Raw genomic sequence first — 18244 nt, 5'->3', positions numbered from 1 at the left:
TTCCTTCCATCTCATATTGCTCAAATAAACAGCAAACCTGGTTTCAAAAAACAGATAAAGCAACACCTCAAGGCATAACGCCTCTCCCCTATCTGACCTAGATAGTTTGTGTGTATGCATTGATATGTAGGCTACGTGTGCCTTGATATTTTTTTTATGTAGTTCTGTATTTGAGCTGTTCTTGTCTATTGATGTTCTGTATTATGTCATTCTGTATTATGTTTCATGTTTTGTGTGGACCCCAGGAAGAGTAGCTGCTGCTTTTGTAACAGCTAATGGGGATCCTAATAAAATACCAAAATACATATTACAAATGGACCAGTACCATGCATACCTTGACATATTATAAATGGACCAGTACCATGCTTACCTTGACATATGACAAATGGACCAGTACCATGCTTACCTTGACATATGACAAATGGACCAGTACCATGCTTACCTTGACATATTATAAATGGACCAGTACCATGCTTACCTTGACATATGACAAATGGACCAGTACCATGCTTACCTTGACATATTATAAATGGACCAGTACCATGCATACCTTGACATATGACAAGTGGACCAGTACCATGCTTACCTTGACATATTATAAATGGACCAGTACCATGCTTACCTTGACATATGACAAATGGACCAGTACCATGCATACCTTGACATTTGACAAATGGACCAGTACCATGCTTACCTTGACATATGATCGTAGGTAGTGTTCCAGCCCCTCTTCGTGGCACTGGGAAACAATGTGAATCATGACTCTGAATGGGCCAGAAAGCAGATGTAAGAGCAGGTCAATACTCAGGCCTCACAGAGAACCCAATTAGAACATATGTCTATGGGAGTTTCCCAAGTGGCACTCTATTCCCTATATAGTGCACTACTTTTGACCAGAGCCCTGTGGGGGAATAGGGTGCCATTTTGGGACACAGACTAACACTACTGACTTGGTGACGTTGACAGCCACCTCCTCATGGGTGGCACTGGTCAACACACGGAAGAGCTGGTTGAGAGTGGTGGGCAGGAAGTGTATCATCACAGAACTCTCCATAGCGTGTAGACTCTGAGGAGGGAAGAGAATAGGGTTACTAACACGTTGAAGGCCTTGTATTTCCCTGAGTCAAAATGCTGATCCTGCAGAATGTCATCCACAAGCACATCAAAGACAGGCTTAACTGCATTAACAGACCTGACTTATGTTGAAATTATTCGCAAGGAAAGATGAAATTAGAAACAGCTTCAATCTAAGTGCTTGGTGGCGTACAGTAAACATGCACTCCCAAGCCGGCTCTAATCAGTCTCTGATGAGGAGGTGAAAGTTGCATCTCACCAAGAGGGGCGGAAACCAAACACACAGTTGCGTAAGAGGAAACGGAAGCAGCAAAGAATAACAGGACACAATTGAGAACAAGCAGGTTAATCACACACACCTACGAGTTAGTTCCTGAGCGGCCCGTTGGTGCATCACTCTGTACGGGCCAAGGCCTGCCAAGTTATCTGACAACCTGCCAGGGAAACACTCTCTGCTAGACCTGGCCTTGGGTGACCATTGTTTGTGTGGAATAGTGTGTTTACATGAGAACCCCAGAGATTCATCTGAATATGTGTCTCTGCTCATGTCAGTGTTCAGAGGAGGGAAATGGAGAGAGCACCTGTGGACTGGAGCCGAGGGTAATGCTAGCATTGTCCCACCCAGGCCTGAGTAAACAAGCACTGACTTATAAACATCCTGGGTAAATCAGACAGCCTGGATGGCAGAGAGAGTGATGGGTGACAGGTGTTGGAGGGAGATCGAGATCCAGAATGGATAAATGAATGTGTTTTCTCTCAAGCTACCCTATTCGGCACACAACAACAGGTGTCATGTCTTTCAGACCCCAGTCAGACATGTCTTCACACATCCTGGTCATGTGTTTCAGACCCCAGTCAGACATGTCTTCACACATCCTGGTCATGTCTTTCAGACCCCAGTCAGATATGTCTTCACACATCCTGGTCATGTCTTTCAGACCCCAGTCAGACATGTCTTCACACATCCTGGTCATGTGTTTCAGACCCCAGTCAGACATGTCTTCACACATCCTGGTCATGTGTTTCAGACCCCAGTCAGACATGTCTTCACACATCCTGGTCATGTGTTTCAGACCCCAGTCAGACATGTCTTCACACATCCTGGTCATGTGTTTCAGACCCCAGTCAGACATGTCTTCACACATCCTGGTCATGTGTTTCAGACCCCAGTCAGACATGTCTTCACACATCCTGGTCATGTCTTTCAGACCCCAGTCAGACATGTCTTCACACATCCTGGTCATGTGTTTCAGACCCCAGTTAGACATGTCTTCACACATCCTGGTCATGTCTTTCAGACCCCAGTCAGACATGTCTTCACACATCCTGGTCATGTGTTTCAGACCCCAGTCAGACATGTCTTCACACATCCTGGTCATGTCTTTCAGACCCCAGTCAGACATGTCTTCACACATCCTGGTCATGTCTTTCAGACCCCAGTCAGACATGTCTTCACACATCCTGGTCATGTCTTTCAGACCCCAGTCAGACATGTCTTCACACATCCTGGTCATGTGTTTCAGACCCCAGTCAGACATGTCTTCACACATCCTGGTCATGTGTTTCAGACCCCAGTCAGACATGTCTTCACACATCCTGGTCATGTCTTTCAGACCCCAGTCAGACATGTCTTCACACATCCTGGTCATGTGTTTCAGACCCCAGTCAGACATGTCTTCACACATCCTGGTCATGTGTTTCAGACCCCAGTCAGACATGTCTTCACACATCCTGGTCATGTCTTTCAGACCCCAGTCAGACATGTCTTCACACATCCTGGTCATGTCTTTCAGACCCCAGTCAGACATGTCTTCACACATCCTGGTCATGTCTTTCAGACCCCAGTCAGACATGTCTTCACACATCCTGGTCATGTCTTCACACATCCTGGTCATGTCTTTCAGACCCCAGTCAGACATGTCTTCACACATCCTGGTCATGTCTTTCAGACCCCAGTCAGACATGTCTTCACACATCCTGGTCATGTCTTTCAGACCCCAGTCAGACATGTCTTCACACATCCTGGTCATGTGTTTCAGACCCCAGTCAGACATGTCTTCACACATCCTGGTCATGTCTTTCAGACCCCAGTCAGACATGTCTTCACACATCCTGGTCATGTGTTTCAGACCCCAGTCAGACATGTCTTCACACATCCTGGTCATGTGTTTCAGACCCCAGTCAGACATGTCTTCACACATCCTGGTCATGTGTTTCAGACCCCAGTCAGACATGTCTTCACACATCCTGGTCATGTGTTTCAGACCCCAGTCAGACATGTCTTCACACATCCTGGTCATGTGTTTCAGACCCCAGTCAGACATGTCTTCACACATCCTGGTCATGTGTTTCAGACCCCAGTCAGACATGTCTTCACACATCCTGGTCATGTGTTTCAGACCACAGTTAGACATGTCTTCACACATCCTGGTCATGTCTTTCAGACCCCAGTCAGACATGTCTTCACACATCCTGGTCATGTGTTTCAGACCCCAGTCAGACATGTCTTCACACATCCTGGTCATGTGTTTCAGACCCCAGTCAGACATGTCTTCACACATCCTGGTCATGTCTTTCAGACCCCAGTCAGACATGTCTTCACACATCCTGGTCATGTCTTTCAGACCCCAGTCAGACATGTCTTCACACATCCTGGTCATGTGTTTCAGACCCCAGTCAGACATGTCTTCACACATCCTGGTCATGTGTTTCAGACCCCAGTCAGACATGTCTTCACACATCCTGGTCATGTGTTTCAGACCCCAGTCAGACATGTCTTCACACATCCTGGTCATGTCTTTCAGACCCCAGTCAGACATGTCTTCACACATCCTGGTCATGTGTTTCAGACCCCAGTCAGACATGTCTTCACACATCCTGGTCATGTCTTTCAGACCCCAGTCAGACATGTCTTCACACATCCTGGTCATGTGTTTCAGACCCCAGTCAGACATGTCTTCACACATCCTGGTCATGTGTTTCAGACCCCAGTCAGACATGTCTTCACACATCCTGGTCATGTGTTTCAGACCCCAGTCAGACATGTCTTCACACATCCTGGTCATGTCTTTCAGACCCCAGTCAGACATGTCTTCACACATCCTGGTCATGTGTTTCAGACCCCAGTCAGACATGTCTTCACACATCCTGGTCATGTCTTTCAGACCCCAGTCAGACATGTCTTCACACATCCTGGTCATGTGTTTCAGACCCCAGTCAGACATGTCTTCACACATCCTGGTCATGTCTTTCAGACCCCAGTCAGACATGTCTTCACACATCCTGGTCATGTCTTTCAGACCCCAGTCAGACATGTCTTCACACATCCTGGTCATGTGTTTCAGACCCCAGTCAGACATGTCTTCACACATCCTGGTCATGTGTTTCAGACCCCAGTCAGACATGTCTTCACACATCCTGGTCATGTCTTTCAGACCCCAGTCAGACATGTCTTCACACATCCTGGTCATGTCTTTCAGACCCCAGTCAGACATGTCTTCACACATCCTGGTCATGTCTTTCAGACCCCAGTCAGACATGTCTTCACACATCCTGGTCATGTGTTTCAGACCCCAGTCAGACATGTCTTCACACATCCTGGTCATGTGTTTCAGACCCCAGTCAGACATGTCTTCACACATCCTGGTCATGTGTTTCAGACCCCAGTCAGACATGTCTTCACACATCCTGGTCATGTCTTTCAGACCCCAGTCAGACATGTCTTCACACATCCTGGTCATGTGTTTCAGACCCCAGTCAGACATGTCTTCACACATCCTGGTCATGTGTTTCAGACCCCAGTCAGACATGTCTTCACACATCCTGGTCATGTCTTTCAGACCCCAGTCAGACATGTCTTCACACATCCTGGTCATGTGTTTCAGACCCCAGTCAGACATGTCTTCACACATCCTGGTCATGTCTTTCAGACCCCAGTCAGACATGTCTTCACACATCCTGGTCATGTCTTTCAGACCCCAGTCAGACATGTCTTCACACATCCTGGTCATGTGTTTCAGACCCCAGTCAGACATGTCTTCACACATCCTGGTCATGTGTTTCAGACCCCAGTCAGACATGTCTTCACACACCATGGTCATGTCTTTCAGACCCCAGTCAGACATGTCTTCACACATCCTGGTCATGTCTTTCAGACCCCAGTCAGACATGTCTTCACACATCCTGGTCATGTCTTTCAGACCCCAGTCAGACATGTCTTCACACATCCTGGTCATGTGTTTCAGACCCCAGTCAGACATGTCTTCACACATCCTGGTCATGTGTTTCAGACCCCAGTCAGACATGTCTTCACACATCCTGGTCATGTGTTTCAGACCCCAGTCAGACATGTCTTCACACATCCTGGTCATGTCTTTCAGACCCCAGTCAGACATGTCTTCACACATCCTGGTCACGCCCACGGAGGTGCCACCGTCACTGACCATGCTTTACCTTCAGATACTTGACCAGCTCTCCTCCTGTCACCTGGGCTGCAGACTCTGTGCTCTGACAGTGGGCAAAGAAATGGTGCAAATGTTGATCCTACAGAGAGGAGAAGTAGAGATGTTAGAAAAAAAACAGATGTCTAGAAGAGGAGGTGGAGATCATGCATTTAAAAACCCTGGATCAGTTACGTCACTGAACTTATCTGAGAAATGAAACCAACCTGAGTGTACACAGTGGAGACAAGGTGAGTGGACACCTTGAACAAAGGCTTGCCTCCATCCACCCATTTGATTTCAGGATGCTGCTGCATGGGACACATTTTAACAATAGTAAAAACAAAGTCACAGGTTATCATACTACAAAGGTGGTGTATTGGATTAACCTACAGTATAGTAAAGTAAAGGGCATTTAGTGTACTCTAGGTGGGTACAATACAATACAGAGAAGAGAATTAAAGCTCAAGTTGAAACAACTAAACACCAGTCATTAACTCAGCCATGTATTTCCCACACAATTAGCTTAACATTGTTAAGTCCCACTGCTGTGTGCTTTCACTTCCCTGATTGGCTGAGATAATGACATCTCACACAACCTTGAGGCAGACAACAAGCCCCTAGTAAGGCAGCGTACCACTCAGAAAGGTTCTGTGGCTCTCTCTTTCCTCCACTACTTTCTTTCACAGACACTTACAGGTTACATATTACTGATAGAAAATGACTGGATTGGTTTAAATCCGTTTTCTTTAAAACCGTTATGTTCTTTCAGATGTGTGGGGATAAAGGAAAGGAGCCATGGGAAAGGGAAAGGAAGCCATAGGGTGTGTGTGTGTGTGTGTGTCTTGTGTGTGTGTGTGTGTGTGTGTGTGTGTGTGTCTTGTGTGTGTGTGTGTGTGTGTGTGTGTGTCTTGTGTGGATGTGTTTAACTATACTTGTGGGGACCAGAACAAAGATTTGACCAACTGGGGACATTTTGTTAGTCCCCCCGAGGTCAAATACTATTTCTAGGGGTTTAGGGTTAAGGTTAGAATTGGTGTTCCGGTTAGAATATGGTTTAGGGTTAAGGTTAGATTTTTGGGTTAAAGTTAAGGTTAGGGTTAAGGTTAGGTTTAGAGGTTAGGGAAAATAGGATTTTGAATGGGAGTGAATTGTATGTCCCCACAAGGTTAGCTGCGCAAGACTGTGTGTGTGTATGTGTGTCTTGTGTGTGTGTGGGTGTGCGTGTCTGAAGGGAGAGCTACCTTGCTGACAACCTCTTGACAGCTGAGGTAGCCAGTGGGCAGGTTGGCAGCCACCGGGACGTGACTCTCATTCATGATCACCCTGCCATCCTTCAGCAGAGGGAGCCAGGCGTAACCCACTGAGGACAGACAAGGACAATGAGAGACAGGACTGGCAGTCAGCTTACAGACAGTGTTATACCTAACAGTGACCCAGCACTGGGAGTATAGGGAAGAATGGAAACTGGCACAAATCATCCATCATTATACTGGGGAGAATTCATTTGGATGGCTTAAGACTGGATGTAGGCCTGAGTCACATGGGTCTGTATCCTGGGTCTGGTGTCTACCTTGTGTCTCCACCACGTCTCTCTTCTTGGTGCTGGCCTTGCTGTTGCTGTCACAGCTGACGTGGAAGAAGGTGAAGAGCAGATGGTGCTTCTCATTGAGCTGAGTGGGAAGCTCAATCTTAAACTGAGGAACGGGAACAGACAGGGTTAGAATACACGCTGTCACTGCTTCGTCTACTCACTACTTACTCTAAAGTATTGTTTAAAATGTAACTGTGCATTCTGCATGATTCAGTCTGGTCGACTGCGAGCATGAATTAAATCAAATAGAAATCCCATCAGTACCTCATCATAAAACTCTGGGCTGTGCTGGTGATGTAATACTGCAGCAGAGGCATTCTCTGTAAACAGGGGTCCTCCTGGTCGACCATAGATGCACTGTGGGTAATAATAACAATAATTTTGTTATTAGGCTACCTGGGGTGGCAGGTAGCCTAGTGGTTAGAGCATTGGGCCAGTAACCGAAAGGTTGCAAGATTGAATCCCCGAGCTGACAAGGTAAAAATCTGTCGTTCTGCCCCTCAACAAGGCAGTTAACCCACTGTTCCCCGGGTAGGCTGTCATTGTAAATAAGAATTTGTTTTTAACTGACTTGCCTAGTTAAATAAAGGAAAACTAAAAACTAAAATGTTATTCCCCTGAGTGGTATACTGTTCCTCTTGTACCAAACGACACTGTGGCATCTGATGAACTCTGCTGAGAAGGAGTCATATGAGTGGTAGCTTACCTTGAGCGAAACAGCCTCCTCTTCGTCAGAGTCCTTGAACTCGATGCAGACAGCTATGTTTCTAGCCTGAGGAGAGAGCAGAAAGAATAAACAGAATAAAAGCTGACCCACGTGGAGATGCTAGAGGGAAACACATTTCTGCTGGACACATCTATAGTAACGTTGGAAAAGTAATATCATGATATTTAGTAGTCTCTCGTAACAAATTGTTACATGTAATCAAGTATCTTTTTAGGCTCCCGAGTGACGCAGCGGTCTAAGGCACTGCATCTCAGTGCAAGAGGCGTCACTACAGACACCCTGGTTCCATTCTAGGCTGTATCACATCCGGCCGTGATTGGGAGTCCCATAGGGTGGCGCACAATTGGCCCAGCGTCGTCCGGGTTTGGCCGAGGTAGGCCGCCATTGTAAATAAGAATTTTGTTATTAACTGACTTGCCTTGTTAAATAAAATGTAAAACATTAAAAACATCTAGCAACACAAGATTTGTGTATCTTGATCAAACTGAGCAGTTTGTGTCTTTGTGACTGTACCTTTGCGAAAGATTTTTGGCTGTCGTACTTCAGGTGCCTGGGGTAGACATAGAGGTGATTGTTGTAGATGGTGAACGGCTGGGAGCACTTGGCTATGTAGGGAACAAACTCCTCCACTTCAAAGAAGATGTTCGTCTTCTCACTGCTATCAAAAGTCTTCACAGGAATATAGGATGAGCTAATACAATCTACACACAGCGACAGAGACAGGACAGACAGGGGGGGGGACGGGGGACAAATAAATAGCCGACAGACAATCAGACCAATCTGAGTTGAAGAGAAACAGCTTCCATCTTTCAGTGTGTGTTGAATTTGGAGGGCTTACTTGTCAAGTCAGGGGCAACATCATCAATGGTAACGTCTAGGTTTCCTAAGATTACAGGGAGCTTGGCCATCTTCTCTGGCCTAAGGAGAAGAAGCATAATAAGTACTGGTTAATGCCTTTGTTATCATCTACCTAGGAGGATCTGATGGAAAACAGGCAAACTGCCTGGAAACTACTCTGTGAACAGACAGAACCCAAGAGGAAAAACCAAATGTTTGTAAAGGTGAGAAAACATCTGCGATACAGGCTTTCATTGTGAAAGAGAATCTCTTCAGCCAAAAAAACCTGCCTACGGGAATCAGCTCACAAAATACCCACTGTTAAAACACTTTAATCATTCAGACTAAACAAGAATAAATTCAATATTCTCAACGTGATGCGATGTACTTGTACGATGAACCAAAGTCAGCAAAGAATGCAGACAGTAGGAGTTACTCACTTTCTGAAGTCAGCCAGCAGTTTCAACATGTCGTCGTTGGACAGCTTGTTACTGTCCTGTCTGTAGATGGCGGAGAAACGACCACTTTTGTCCAACGTCCCTGATGCATCTTTGAACAGAGGCCTGCAGGGAAGGAGAAATGAAAATCAAAAATGACAGGTCTGTTTCCAGTTGTTCTCTGGACAAAACTCTGCTGATCTGGGCTCAGAGGGGGTTTTCCACTGGTCTGGGCTAGATCTCAGAGGGGGTTTCCACTGGTTTGGGATAGATCTCAGAGGGGGTTTCCACTGGTCTGGGCTAGATCTCAGAGGGGGTTTCCACTGGTTTGGGCTAGATCTCAGAGGGGGTTTCCACTGGTCTAGGCTAGATCTCAGAGGGGGTTTCCACTGGTTTGGGCTAGATCTCAGAGGGGGTTTCCACTGGTCTGGGCTAGATCTCAGAGGGGGCTTCCACTGGTTTGGGCTAGATCTCAGAGGGGGTTTCCACTGGTCTGGGCTAGATCTCAGAGGGGGTTTCCACTGGTTTGGGCTAGATCTCAGAGGGGGTTTCCACTGGTCTGGGCTAGATCTCAGAGGGGGTTTCCACTGGTTTGGGCTAGATCTCAGAGGGGGTTTCCACTGGTTTGGGCTAGATCTCAGAGGGGGTTTCCACTGGTTTGGGCTAGATCTCAGAGGGGGTTTCCACTGGTTTGGGCTAGATCTCAGAGGGGGTTTCCACTGGTTTGGGCTAGATCTCAGAGGGGTTTTCCACTGGTTTGGGCTAGATCTCAGAGGGGTTTTCCACTGGTCTGGGCTAGATCTCAGAGGGGTTTTCCACTGGTCTGGGCTAGATCTCAGAGGGGTTTTCCACTGGTCTGGGCTAGATTTCAGAGGGGGTTTCCACTGGTCTGGGCTAGATCACAGAGGGGGTTTCCACTGGTCTGGTCTAGATCTCAGAGGGGTTTTCCACTGGTCTGGGCTAGATCTCAGAGGGGTTTTCCACGGGTCTGGGCTAGATCTCAGAGGGGGTTTCCACTGGTATGGGCTAGATCTCAGAGGGGTTTTCCACTGGTCTGGGCTAGATCTCAGAGGGGTTTTCCACTGGTATGGGCTAGATCTCAGAGGGGTTTTCCACTGGTCTGGGCTAGATCTCAGAGGGGTTTTCCACTGGTATGGGCTAGATCTCAGAGGGGGTTTCCACTGGTATGGGCTAGATCTCAGAGGGGGTTTCCACTGGTATGGGCTAGATCTCAGAGGGGGTTTCCACTGGTTTGGGCTAGATCTTATAGGGGGTTTTCACTGGTATGGGCTAGATCTCAGAGGGGGTTTCCACTGGTTTGGGCTAGATCTTATAGGGGGTTTCCACTGGTCTGGGCTAGATCTCAGAGGGGTTTTCCACTGGTATGGGCTAGATCTCAGAGGGGTTTTCCACTGGTCTGGGCTAGATCTCAGAGGGGTTTTCCACTGGTATGGGCTAGATCTCAGAGGGGTTTTCACTGGTTTGGGCTAGATCTTATAGGGGGTTTTCACTGGTATGGGCTAGATCTCAGAGGGGGTTTCCACTGGTTTGGGCTAGATCTCAGAGGGGGTTATTTAGAGTTATTTGGCAACTTAGATGTGAATGATACAAACCTTAGAATGCCTTAGAAATCAAAACATATATGGGCTGCATGATACGACTATAGACTATTGATGATTTGAGAAAGTCACAAAATAAAAGCTTGTGCTCTGTTCCTTGCCTCAGGCTGCACAGCTGTTCTCTCATCAAGTGATCCTATTTTCACCCATCAGACTATTCTCAATTTTCTCAATATTGTCTTTACTAACATGTCAAATTAGTTTGGATTTAGAATGGCCCATTATCAAATGGGCAGGAACAGGAACAGGGGCAGGAACAGAAACAGGGGCAGGAACAGGGGCAGGAACAGGGGCAGGAACAGGAACAGGGGCAGGAACAGAAACAGGGGCAGGAACAGGAAAAGGGGCAGGAACAGGAAAAGGGGCAGGAACAGGAACAGGGGCAGGAACAGGGGCAGGAACAGGGGCAGGAACAGGGGCAGGAACAGAAACAGGGGCAGGAACAGAAACAGGGGCAGGAACAGAAACAGGGGCAGGAACAGAAACGGGGGCAGGAACAGGAAAAGGGGCAGGAACAGGAAAAGGGGCAGGAACAGGAAAAGGAACAGGGGAAAGAACAGGAAAAGGGGCAGGAACAGGAACAGGAAAAGGAACAGGGGCAAGAACAGGAAAAGGGGCAGGAACAGGAACAGGAACAGGGGCAGGAACAGGAACAGGGGCAGGAACAGGAAAAGGAACAGGGGCAGGAACAGGAACAGGGGCAGGAACAGGAACAGGGGCAGGAACAGGAACAGGGGCAGGAACAGTAACAGGGGCAGGAACAGTAACAGGGGCAGGAACAGTAACAGGGGGAGGAACAGGGGCATGAACAGGAACAGGGGCAGGAACAGGAACAGGAAAAGGAACAGGAAAAGGAACAGGGGCAGGAACAGGAACAGGAAAAGGAACAGGGGCAGGAACAGGAACAGGAAAAGGAACAGGAAAAGGAACAGGGGCAGGAACAGGAACAGGAAAAGGAACAGGGGCAGGAACAGGAACAGGAAAAGGAACAAGGGCAGGAACAGGAACAGGAAAAGGAACAGGGGCAGGAACAGGAACAGGAAAAGAAACAGGGGCAGGAACAGGAACAGGGGCAGGAACAGGAACAGGAACAGGAACAGGGAAAGGGGCAGGAACAGGGGCAGGAACAGGAACAGGGGCAGGAACAGGAACAGGAAAAGGAACAGGGGCAGGAACAGGAAAAGGAACAGGGGCAGGAACAGGAACAGGAAAAGGAACAGGAACAGGGGCAGGAACAGGAAAAGGAACAGGGGCAGGAACAGGAACAGGGGCAGGAACATGAACAGGGGCAGGAACAGGAACAGGGGCAGGAACATGAACAGGGGCAGGAACAGGAACAGGGGCAGGAACAGGGGCAGGAACAGGAACAGGAACAGGGGCAGGAACAGGAACAGGAAAAGGAACAGGGGCAGGAACAGGAACAGGAAAAGGAACAGGGGCAGGAACAGGAAAAGGAACAGGGGCAGGAACAGGAACAGGAAAAGGAACAGGAACAGGAACAGGGATAGGAACAGGAAAAGGAACAGGGGCAGGAACAGGAACAGGGGCAGGAACATGAACAGGGGCAGGAACAGGAACAGGGGCAGGAACATGAACAGGGGCAGGAACAGGAACAGGGGATAAAAGACCTGTCATCCATATGCACTCGAATAGCAAATGGAGGCCGCTTTCCCTGCCGGTTCGTTTTTCAGTCATACAGAGTCGGCTATTCCGGTATAAATATCGTAGCACCTGGGATCCTCCTCTTTTTAGTAGCAACCATCAACACTCTGCTTTCACACAGGACTGTATATAGAAATGTCTGGGCTTTGAACAACCCTTATTTCACTCCACGTATCAACCACTGTTTAAGGAGCCTCTCGCTGCACGACATGTGATATTCCGCCTAATCTCTGTGTGCCATAAGCTCTTCAACCTCTGTTCCTGCAGCTTCCCAGTGCTTAATTTGGGAAACCAAGTGATATATCGGTTCGGGAACATGAATAGTAACATATTTTCACAACAAAATATATTTAATTAAACTGTTGCCAGCCCCTCTCTCTGTACACTGGAGAAAGGAATGAAGGAGAGAGAGGGGCAGATATAAACACATAGTGGTGAGATATTCTGTAGCAGAAGGTAATGTGTCAGCCTATTAATTATAAAAAAATATATATATCCATATTACTAGGCTATTCAAAATCAAATACGAATACACTATAATTGTAGGCTTAGCCGCCCTGCACAATCAATGAAACAACAGCAATGCCTCGGCCTATACGTTCTCTCCCAGACTCATGAATAGACATTTTGGAACATAGCACAAGGTAACCAGTCCATCTAGTATGCATAATAATACAGTCCATACTCAAAAGGCGATTAGTAGAATGTGTTTAATTTTGGTGTATAGGCTAGACTAAGTATGTACCAAATACTTTCAAAAAAAAAAGGTTTTCTGCCATGAGTACTGTAATATGCGGTAGGCTATGTATTGTATAACGGCACAATTATTATTTTAATTCAGGTAAAAAAAAACATTGTGTGGTGCTCATCTACACGTATGCATTATCTTCATGGGTGTTTTGAATGAATCATCACATTAGAAAGCCCTGGCCATTTAATTGTGTTAGGCTTTGAAAACAACATCCACAATGACCATGTTTTACACTCAGTTTGCAACCTGTTGTTGAATTTCTTTCTTTAAATCGCCTCCCGGGTGGCGCAGTGGTCTAGGGCACTGCATCGCAGTGCTAGCTACGCCACCAGAGTCTCTGGGTTCGCGCCCAGGCTCTGTCGCAGCCGGCCGCAACCGGGAGGTCCGTGGGGCGACGCACAATTGGCATAGCGTTGTCCGGGTTAGGGAGGGTTTGGCCGGTAGGGATATCCTTGTCTCAGTATGTAAAATTTAATAAAAATGTATGTAATATGTAAAAATGTATGCACTCTACTGTAAGTCGCTCTGGATAAGAGCGTCTCCTAAATGACTAAAATGTAAATGTAAATTGATCATCACTGTGAGGTGAGTTTTAAAAGCACATACTGTTTTGATGATATGTTTGATGTGATTTTAGATTGTATTTGCATTGATGTTAGAGGGACAATAGAGCCCTGAGTACTAGGCTATTAGGACCTGATGGAGGGACACTAGAGCCCTGAGTACTAGGTTATTAGGACCTGATGGAGGGACACTAGAGCCCTGAGTAGCAGGCCATTAGTGACCTGATGGAGGGACAATAGAGCCCTGAGTAGCAGGCCATTAGTGACGTGATATCGGGACAATATAGCCCTGAGTAGCAGGCAAGTAGGACCTGATGGAGGGACAATAGAGCCCTGAGTAGCAGGCCATTAGTGACCTGATGGAGGGACAATAGAGCCCTGAGTAGCAGGCCATTAGTGACCTGATGGAGGGACAATAGAGCCCTGAGTAGCAGGCCATTAGTGACCTGATGGAGGGACAATAGAGCCCTGAGTACCAGGCCATTAGTGACCTGATGGAGGGACAATAGAGCCCTGAGTAGCAGGCCATTAGTGACCTGATGGAGGGATAATAGAGCCCTGAGTACCAGGCCAGTAGGACCTGATGGAGGGACAAAAGAGCCCTGAGTAGCAGGCCATTAGTGACCTGATATCGGGACAATAGAGCCCTGAGTAGCAGGCCATTAGTGACTTGATGGAGGGACAATAGAGCCCTGAGTAGCAGGCCATTAGTGACCTGATGGAGGGACAATAGAGCCCTGAGTAGCAGGCCATTAGTGACCTGATGGAGGGACAATAGAGCCCTGAGTAGCAGGCCAGTAGGACCTGATGGAGGGACAATAGAGCCCTGAGTAGCAGGCCATTAGTGACCTGATGGAGGGACAATAGAGCCCTGAGTAGCAGTCCAGTAGGACCTGATGGAGGGACAATAGAGCCCTGAGTAGCAGGCCATTAGTGACCTGATGGAGGGACAATAGAGCCCTGAGTACCAGGCCATTAGTGACTTGATGGAGGGACAATAGAGCCCTGAGTAGCAGGCCATTAGTGACTTGATGGAGGGACAATAGAGCCCTGAGTAGCAGGCCATTAGTGACCTGATGGAGGGACAATAGAGCCCTGAGTAGCAGGCCATTAGTGACCTGATGGAGGGACAATAGAGCCCTGAGTACCAGGCCATTAGTGACCTGATGGAGGGACAATAGAGCCCTGAGTAGCAGGCCATTAGTGACCTGATGGAGGGACAATAGAGCCCTGAGTAGCAGGCCATTAGTGACCTGATGGAGGGATAATTGAGCCCTGAGTACCAGGCCATTAGGACATAATAGTAGTTAGTAAGTTGGATACTGCCAATGCATGTCCAGAGCGCATAAGAGGAGATTACCGTGACTCAACGGTCACGTGGAATGACTGCCGGTGTGGAGGTAATACAGTCAACAGCCCTATTTATCAATGTCAAAAAAACAGAAACTCACTACCTTTATTTTGCCTGGAAATAAACTTGCTGTCTTTTATCACATTTTACAAATGTATTTAATTTCATCTAGATATTTTGTAGTCAAAGCGATGCCATACTAAGCAGACCTACTATCAGGTTCCTCTAATAATGACAAGATAATCCAAAAGGTCAAGCATCTTTCAATAACCTCTAACTATAAACATCAGTTCAGTTCAGTAACCGTCCAGTACCTGGCGGCCCATCCAAAAGGCATCCTGTACTGGCCCAACCGGCTGCAAGACAATTTGGCATTTTTCAGAACCTTCTGTGCAACCTGGTGGGAGAAAGGAACTGAGTATGAGTGGTCCATTCTGGTCTAACAATACAGACAGGGGTGATGGGCAGCACTCCAGGCTCCAGCATATCCTATTGAGTTAGCTCTGAGACCTGCCAAGCTACACACACACACACACACACACACACACACACACACACACACACACACACACACACACACACACACACACACACACACACACACACACACACACACACACACACACACACACACACACACACACACACACACACACACACACCCTGAAAATGGTCCCTAATGCAGTTCATATTTTTTCTCTTAAAACCCATTACTGCTCTGTATAACAGAACAGAACCAGACGTTGTAAAACCAATGCTTGTGGAGTGTTATTGTAACCAGACAGCACTTATGATGTGTATGATTTTATCATTCATCATGTGGAATAATCTAATTGACTGTTATGTTTTGTGATGCCGAGGCCTGCTACAGAGCGTACCTTGGTGGAGTCTGAGCTCTTCATGTAGGGCTCAGCACAGTGTGTGATTCCTCCCTGGAGGACCTTCTCAATGCGAGCTAACAGGAAGATATCTGGGTGTGGACACGTTACAGAGAACACTCCCTGTGGCGAGACAAGACAACAGTGAAAACAAGAGTAAGAGTGAAACATTTTTTTTAAAGGTTCTTTGGTTTATTGGCTGTACATGACGGTCAGACAAAAATATCCACACACCATTTAAAAACATTTCATATGCAGACCTAAATCTGTACAGGTAGCTAAATTAAAGTATATCAATCATGTCATATTGAAAGAATTAAATATCTCAAAATATTCTATTTAGATTAATATAATCTCTTCACCTGTCTGGGGTACAGCATGGCCTCTTCAGGCAGACCGTGGACCCCCCTCTGCACCCCCAGCAAGGCGTCCCCACCCCCGTTCATGTACTGGCTGCTGGGGTTGGCCACCAGCTGTCTAACGGACGGGTGGTTCAGGTCCACGTGGAAGTCTGATGAGATCTTCCTGCTATTCTGGATGTCGAACAGCGACAGGGTCACATAGAACGGCTCCACCTGGAAATGAAGCATCAGGAAAAGTGTCTTAACTGGTGTAGTAAACACATGTTGAGGACGACACTAAATACAATTCTAGTCTTTGCCATTTATAGATGATACTGTGATGCCACAGAAGGTTCATGAGTTGGACAAGAGACTGGCTGAATACCTTTCGGTGTATCTCTGTCTATGTCAGTGTATCTCTGTCTATGTCAGTGTATCTCTGTCTATGTCAGTGTATCTCTGTCATGTCAGTGTATCTCTGTCTATGTCAGTGTATCTCTGTCTATGTCAGTGTATCTCTGTCTATGTCAGTGTATCTCTGTCTATGTCAGTGTATCTCTGTCTATGTCAGTGTATCTCTGTCTATGTCAGTGTATCTCTGTCTATGTCAGTGTATCTCTGTCTATGTCAGTGTATCTCTGTCTATGTCAGTGTATCTCTGTCTATGTCAGTGTATCTCTGTCTATGTCAGTGTATCTCTGTCTATGTCAGTGTATCTCTGTCATGTCAGTGTATCTCTGTCATGTCAGTGTATCTCTGTCATGTCAGTGTATCTCTGTCTATGTCAGTGTATCTCTGTCTATGTCAGTGTATCTCTGTCTATGTCAGTGTATCTCTGTCTATGTCAGTGTATCTCTGTCATGTCAGTGTATCTCTGTCTATGTCAGTGTATCTCTGTCTATGTCAGTGTATCTCTGTCTATGTCAGTGTATCTCTGTCATGTCAGTGTATCTCTGTCTATGTCAGTGTATCTCTGTCTATGTCAGTGTATCTCTGTCTATGTCAGTGTATCTCTGTCTATGTCAGTGTATCTCTGTCTATGTCAGTGTATCTCTGTCTATGTCAGTGTATCTCTGTCTATGTCAGTGTATCTCTGTCTATGTCAGTGTATCTCTGTCTATGTCAGTGTATCTCTGTCACGTCAGTGTATCTCTGTCTATGTCAGTGTATCTCTGTCTATGTCAGTGTATCTCTGTCTATGTCAGTGTATCTCTGTCTATGTCAGTGTATCTCTGTCCATGTCAGTGTATCTCTGTCACGTCAGTGTATCTCTGTCTATGTCAGTGTATCTCTGTCACGTCAGTGTATCTCTGTCTATGTCAGTGTATCTCTGTCTATGTCAGTGTATCTCTGTCTATGTCAGTGTATCTCTGTCTATGTCAGTGTATCTCTGTCTATGTCAGTGTATCTCTGTCTATGTCAGTGTATCTCTGTCTATGTCAGTGTATCTCTGTCTATGTATCTCTGTCATGTCAGTGTATCTCTGTCCATGTCAGTGTATCTCTGTCACGTCAGTGTATCTCTGTCTATGTCAGTGTATCTCTGTCTATGTATCTCTGTCATGTCAGTGTATCTCTGTCCATGTCAGTGTATCTCTGTCTATGTCAGGTCTGTATACCTGAACAGGTTGACATGTTCTCTCGGTAATGGACAAGCTGTTGTGCTGCCTGCCCTCCTTTAAACAGTGCCTTCAGCCATTACTATGGCTCTCTGCGGGTTACTAACCCAGAGCTCCCTCGTGAAAAAGACAAACAGCAGTGATGACATAGGCCAGAGATGTGATCCCTCCACCCCTCTCTTTGTCACTCACCCATTGTTCCGAGCAAATACTGGTTATAAAACAATAGTATGACTGTACACATTGAGCACTGACTCATGGAGAACTAGGGGAAGGAGATCTGGCTCCCATTGAGCACTGACTCATGGAGAACTAGGGGAAGGAGATCTGGCTCACATTGAGCACTGACTCAT

The 18244-nt window shown here is 46.8% G+C and overlaps 1 protein-coding gene across 12 annotated transcripts in view; it reads right to left on the bottom strand.

The window, feature by feature from the left end:
* Nucleotides 1-18244, bottom strand: part of LOC129816698 (dedicator of cytokinesis protein 9-like) — a 196685-nt gene that overhangs the window by 49389 nt on the left and 129052 nt on the right. For 10 of the 12 annotated variants that reach the window (XR_008753592.1, XM_055871481.1, XM_055871486.1 and 7 more), the window contains exons 12-25: nt 16295-16507; nt 15933-16055; nt 15369-15451; nt 9112-9234; nt 8673-8752; nt 8348-8535; nt 7814-7879; nt 7372-7464; nt 7087-7210; nt 6758-6876; nt 5741-5824; nt 5527-5616; nt 951-1066; nt 695-764 (exon numbers count right to left, since the gene is read on the bottom strand). Coding sequence is in view for 11 of the 12 variants with exons in the window: in XM_055871481.1 (XP_055727456.1) it covers nt 695-764; nt 951-1066; nt 5527-5616; nt 5741-5824; nt 6758-6876; nt 7087-7210; nt 7372-7464; nt 7814-7879; nt 8348-8535; nt 8673-8752; nt 9112-9234; nt 15369-15451; nt 15933-16055; nt 16295-16507 (1572 nt within the window). In the remaining variant the exon portion in view is untranslated. The remainder of the gene's footprint in view (nt 1-694; nt 765-950; nt 1067-5526; nt 5617-5740; nt 5825-6757; nt 6877-7086; nt 7211-7371; nt 7465-7813; nt 7880-8347; nt 8536-8672; nt 8753-9111; nt 9235-15368; nt 15452-15932; nt 16056-16294; nt 16508-18244) is intronic. The other 2 variants (XM_055871488.1, XM_055871480.1) reach the window with 1 other exon arrangement.

Source organism: Salvelinus fontinalis, chromosome 19 (assembly GCF_029448725.1).
Source record: "Salvelinus fontinalis isolate EN_2023a chromosome 19, ASM2944872v1, whole genome shotgun sequence".
In the NCBI taxonomy this organism is placed as follows: Eukaryota; Metazoa; Chordata; class Actinopteri; order Salmoniformes; family Salmonidae; genus Salvelinus; species Salvelinus fontinalis.
The sequence above is the reverse complement of the archived record's forward strand: the minus strand, read 5'-3'. Positions and strand labels throughout refer to the sequence as shown.